Here is a 6,000-nt window from a genome sequence, read left to right as displayed (position 1 = left end):
CCCGTCACATTTTGATATGTTCTGCAAGCCTTATGAAAATTAAATGACAAGACAGTGGAAAACTAAACCACACTCACTCACCTATGCGAGCAAATTAAGGAATGTGTTGCTGTTGAATGGAACCAGTGCCTCCTGGTGACGTGGGGTTTAAACAAGCTACAAGCTCTGTTTTACTTCTTACACAACGACACATCCATAGGACAGTTCTGTTTGGGTCCACTGGGTGACATGCTCCCTGGTTTAGACCGGAAAGTGAACCCAATGTGCTGCTTTCAGGTTTCAGAGTCTGAACAAGAATTTGGACCAGACTCTTCAGAACCGCGATTCCTTTCTGCCTTGCCCCTGGCTCGCGTGTGTGCGGCAGTCTTGCGCTCGGCCTGGCCCGGGGGTGTCCTTCACAGCCTGCTCCCAAGGGCTGGGGGTCTGCCATCTGCTGTTCTTTCCTCAGGAGTTGCTCCCCAGGATTTCGTCAAGACTGATGTCCTTCATCCAGTCATCGTGGCCAGTCTCTGTCCTCAGCAGAGAGTCGATGAAGTCCACGTCGCTGTCCAGTGCCGGGCCCACGCTGTCGGCCTGCCGGCCGAGGAGGTCAAAGGCCAGCTCGCTGACCTGCTCACTGCCCTGGAAAGCGCTGGAGCTCTGGTCCGAGGAAGGAAAAGTACTGGGAGTCAGAGGTGGCAGCTGGCTCATGACGGTCCTGGGCAGATTCAACCCTGCCCCTGTTGGGGTCAGATTAGACAGAACCTGTGTGCCAAGCTGCCCGGGTCTGAGGCTCATGCCCCTGGGGGGGGCCACGGTCTGTCCACTTAGCGTCTGCCCCGTCTGGCTGGCGGGCCTCATTTGCACTGTGGGTGTCAGCTGGCCTGGCGGGGCCGCTGTCCCCTGGGGGGGCTGCGGAGGCTGACCGGGGGTGTAGGCTGTGGGGAAGCGCCCTCCCGCTACCCCCAAGGGGACCTGCTGGCTGGCCGTGACTCCGGGAGAGGCCCAGGTCCGTGTGGCCCTGTGGGGCGTGGCCACCCCACTGGACGCCGATGCTGATGCTGACGAGGAGGAGGATGATGACGATGATGACGGTCTCTGGCCGGGCAGGCCTGCCATAGTGTGGGTTACATTTGGTCTCAGTTGTGAATTGCCAGCAGTCCCAGCTCCAAACCCAAGGGCCCTGGTGGCCACATCACTGCTGCTGTTTGGCCCTAACGTTGACGGCTGTGGCAGCAGAGAGTTGCTTGGGTTTGCTAGCAGTTGGTTTGGATTTCTCTGTTGGGTCAGCTGATTCACGCCGGGCGAGGCGCCACAGGTGCCAGGCTGGCCGCAGGGCAGAGCTGTGTACACCCCTGCGCTGTGGGCTGCCGTGGGCAAGGACGGCGCTCTGGTCGCATGGGAAGCAGACATGAGGCTGGGGTTTTGATTTAAAATGGCGTGTGTTGAAACTGGGTTTGTCAAAGCCTGGTTAGAGTTTAAACTCACCGAGGATGAGCCACCTAAGAAAGAGAAAATAATTATACCTGTTCATAACAGTCTTCTATAGCAACTTCTAATTCAAGAACAAGAGAAATGACCAACATATAAAAGGAATACGTCAGCTTTTGATGGGAAGGCCCACCCTCGGTCACTCCTTGATGAAGAGTTTACATGGAACACAAAGAAGCTAAAATGGAATGGGTCTAATGTAATAGGTTTCACATTTTTCCTCTTTTTTTTAGGTCCAAGATCAGGACTTGAACTCAATACCTGACACTTTCTCTCACTGTCTAGCATATACCAACTGAGCCATGCCTCCAATTCCTCTCCCCAGTTCTGGAGCCACTGAGATATTATTGATTAAGCTTGCATTTGGAATGAGCTTTTCTATATGCTGAGCCCAGAGACCGTGTAGATTATCTGCTGGCCAGGGAATCTGGATCACTCAGCAACTGTATATGAGATGCAGGCTTCCTGCTCTATCTTCCTGTTGGCGGCCGTGGAAATCCACACCTCCTTCTTCATCTGAAGCACTCTCATTTCAGAAGCTGCCAGGGTCCACAGGGTAAAGGCCTGGTGCCCTCCACAGTCCGGTGATTTCTGTCCATATGGAAAGCTGCTACACTGCTTTGCTATGGAAGCCACCACCAGCCATACTTCCTCTTGCCATTTCTCTTATCTTAATCTCAACCCTCTTTTAAAGTTTCAGGCCAAGGCTCAACTCCATCTTTACGCTTTTTATTTACTCCCGTCTCATGTTTTCTCTGTGAGTCTTCCGTGCGGCACGGCACACTCCACAGCACCAAAAGACCTGTCCGTTAACCCGATGCCTGTCACTGGTGGGCTGGTGTGGGACATGGATGAGTGATGCACCCTTGAACTGGACACGCCCTGCCTCTAGGCAGCTACAGCCACGGTCAGAAATACTTTGAGAGGCAAAAATGGAGCCCCGGGAAGAGGGGGACGTGCCCGATAGGTGGGGAGTTCCGGCAGGGAAGGTGTTTCTGCCTGTGCGTGCAGTCATATTTCCTGAGTCCAGTGGATGGCATGGAATTGTTACATAACTGATACCCTCAATGAATGAACAAATGAATGAATGAGATTAAAGCAAAGAAAAGCTTAGGGAAAGATGCTTTTATGAAGGAAGGTGGGTGGGCCTGCAGGATGAGAGACAGTGCGAACTAGAGAGCTGTCTACCCTGGGAGCTGCAGGATGTCAGTTAGGAGAACAGCATGTCTACAAACGCTGCCTGGGCCTGACCACCACACTACAAGTGTCATCTGCTTCCGAATGTCTGCAGGTGGATGCACACTCTCGTAGCCCTGGCATCTCTAGTCTTCCCATGGCTGTGCATCTTGCAGATGCTTCCAGAAGTGCGGTAAAGAGGGACCAGGGAAGAGAGCTGGAGCGACAGCTGAGCGTACACACAATGCCAACGATCTAAACAACAGCATCTTTATATTTTAGGGTCTCCCGAAAAGAGAGTTTATACTACATAAATGCTACAAGGAATCAGAAAAGTTATCCCCCTAATTTTAAAAACAATACCCCAAGAAGCTGTTGGTGGTGGTGGTGGTAAGGTCTTTCTGTGCAGAGTAGGATAGGCTCAAACCGGAAATTCTTTTGCCTCAGCCTCCCAAAAGCTAGGATTTCAAATGGGCATCACCAGACTGGCTGGGAACAGCTGTTTTCCACAAAGATCACAAAATAGTAGCACTTTACATCATAAGTCGCTCACATGACAGAAAGCATTAACTGTTCTTGGTAGTTCTTTCCAATATTAGCATCTAGGAAAGGTGGTTCTCATTGTACCAACAAATATAACAGCATCTCTCTGAGGACCATCAAATAGAGAACGGCATTTTTACACAGAGGCAAAGCGATCTTAGCGGCTGCATCACAGCCCGGTCCCGATTGTAGGGAGGAGACAGCTAGTCCAGCTGAAGAAGTTTCAAAACAGAGCGACCTATACAAATTGCACTGAACAGGACCCCGAGAGCAAACCGCCTTTCTTTCTTTAGAGAACTTCCGAGCGGTTTCATTTGTCTTTGTGCCCGCAGACTGACTGTCCGTTTCTCTTTTCTTCTGTGGGCCCAGCCCCGTCTTGCTGCCACTGACCCAGCAGAGCTGGTTTCCCTTCGCCTCCCCAGAATTGCTCAACCACTCTCTTTAAGGCCTAAGGTTTTCAGACCTTGTTGCCATGTATCTCAAACTCACTCACCTTTATCCCTCTTTTCCCCCTTTCCCCTTCTCCGAAGTAGTCTTTATTAGACTTGTGTTCTATGCTTACCTTTATGACTTTCTTGGTAGATGGGGAACAGGTAAAACAGGTAAAGGAAAGTTGGGAGGACAAATAAACATAAAAAATAAACATATAAAAGTACTGAAAATTCTGGTGGAAGAGACGCGAGTGGGAGTGGAGGCGGCGGGGGGGGGGTTCAGCAGAGTCTCCTAGGAGAGCAGCTGGAAGGAGGTCTGTTTTTCTTTTGTGAAGGGTGGGGTGGGGAGTCCTGTTTGTCACTTATTTTATAGTGGGAAAGGTATCAAAAACGTTTTTCTTTGTGATGTGAAAAGAGCCACCTCTGATGCTCTGGGGGAGTTTACTGAAATGTGTTTACTGTAGAACTGTAAAAGTTCACTATTCTCTGGCAGTAGCACTATTGGAAAAGAAGCCTTTCAAGAGGAGGCTTTCTGTGAACCACGCCTGTGCCTCTGCTGAGCCCAACCTGGGCCAGGCCACCTGCAGGGACGGTAGGATGGGCAGCGGAGGCCTGGCTCCAGCCAGAGCCACCCAGAGGGAGACACTCACCGGAGAACTGGGCTGCTGGCAGGAGGCTGCCCACGTTTCTTCTTTGGTCTTTGTAATCTGGGGGCAGCCTTGTCAAATGTCGGTTTATCTGCTCTTGTGGTGTGATTTTCTCCTTAAGGACAAAAATGAAAATGTATTAAAATTCTACCATTACCTTTCCACTTATAAAAATTTATGAGTTACTCAGAAAAGTAAAAGTATCAGAACAATTTTGCGACCACTGGGTGTCAATCATAACCTTATTTAGTTGTGATAACTCAGAGATGCATCGTTTCCTGCATGGAAGTGTTTCTACGTCTGCACAACATTCAACACACTGCCGGGCCCTGCGAGACCCTATATGTGTACTTCTTCTTTTTTGTACCCCCATAATCAAGCCTCCAAGGTAAGCAGGCTTATTTTCAATTAGAAGAAGAAATGGAGGCTTCCTTAGGCTCGGTGATTTGCCCACGGTCACACAGTGAAAGAACAGAGACCAAATCCTGAGTGGAAAACTCAGGTTCTTTCCTGCCACACAGGGCCAGGCCCCTGGCTGGTGATTCTCAGTGTTCCTTCTAATATCTCAGAACTGTCCTGGTCTCCATTGTTTCCCTTCTCAGCCACTTTTCGATCCTTACAATGGATGTGTGGAGTTAAGAGATGAATTTAGGAAAGTCTTTTAACGTTGCGCCCCCTCCCCTCCCACAGGCTGCTCTCACTGACAAGGAAACAGCACCCCCTGGACCGGTTGTCTCAGACCTTAGAAACTACCACAGCATTTAGGCTTTGGATGATTTAGCAACGGCCTGAGGCAGTGGAGATTTTCTAGATTGAAAACTGTCAGAAAGTGAGTCTGACTATACTCTTCAGTAAAGTAGTTACTGCCTATTTAGCACAAGAGGGTGATGTCTTGTATTTGGGGAGTCATACATACCGTGACCTATTTTTAGACCAAATAATGAAGTGGCCGTATCTTCTCTCACTTTATCTTGGTATCAGGGTGACCCTACCAGAAGTTGCTATGTTGTAAGGTCCGTTTATACTCAACAGAGAACAAAACGATTTGGCCATGCATGTCAGATCACTCTGGACATTAAGACTGTTTTTTTCTTTTTCTTTTTAATTCTTCATGTGGGTCATAAAGTTTTTGGAATTGCTGCACTGCAATTCTTCTATATGCATTCAAAGCAACTGCCATTTTCAAGTTAAAAATAAGCATATAAGCCAGGCTCTGGTGGCTCACACCTGTAATCCTAGCTACTCAGGAGGCTGAGATCTGATGATCACGGTTCAAAGCCAGCCTGGGCACGAAAGTCCGTGAGACTCTTATTTCCAATAAACCATGAGAAAACCAGAGGTGGAGCTGTGGCTGAAGCTGGTGGAGCGCTAGCATGAGCAAAAGATCTCAGGGACAGTACCCAGACCCTGGGTTCAAGCCCATGACCACCATGAACAAAAAGAATAACTGCATAGGTAGAGATAATGGTGTACTTATGGGAATTTTGATTAACGGAAAACTGTGCCATCAGCAGAGCTGGCTGTGTTGTATGGGCTCAGTCTGTGGCTCCTCCGTCTGTGCAAGTGTATTTCTCCATATTCCTTACTTGAGAGCGAGTCAGTCTGTTTTCCACTGTCCCCCTTCCTCCCAGAGGACTCCAGTCACCATTCCTTTAGAAACATCTCTGGTCGTGATAGTATGCTTTATACTTGGCGTACGTGTGTGTGTGTGTGTGTGTGTGTGTGTGTGTGTG

The 6,000-nt window shown here is 49.3% G+C and overlaps 1 protein-coding gene across 1 annotated transcript in view; it reads right to left on the bottom strand.

Moving 5' to 3' along the window:
* Window positions 1–349: 349 nt before the first annotated feature.
* The window catches only part of Maml2 (mastermind-like 2 (Drosophila)), a 71,395-nt gene continuing 65,744 nt past the window's right edge, over window positions 350–6,000 (bottom strand). Inside the window, exons 4-5 of the mRNA XM_013009537.1 lie at window positions 4,271–4,382; window positions 350–1,481 (exon numbers count right to left, since the gene is read on the bottom strand). Of these exons, the coding sequence (XP_012864991.1) occupies window positions 445–1,481; window positions 4,271–4,382 (1,149 nt within the window). The 3' untranslated portion in view covers window positions 350–444. The remainder of the gene's footprint in view (window positions 1,482–4,270; window positions 4,383–6,000) is intronic.

This window comes from Dipodomys ordii, unplaced genomic scaffold, assembly GCF_000151885.1.
Source record: "Dipodomys ordii isolate 6190 unplaced genomic scaffold, Dord_2.0 Scaffold10, whole genome shotgun sequence".
Classification (NCBI taxonomy): domain Eukaryota; kingdom Metazoa; phylum Chordata; class Mammalia; order Rodentia; family Heteromyidae; genus Dipodomys; species Dipodomys ordii.
Note: the sequence above shows the minus strand (reverse complement) of the source record. Positions and strands in the feature narration are given on the sequence as shown.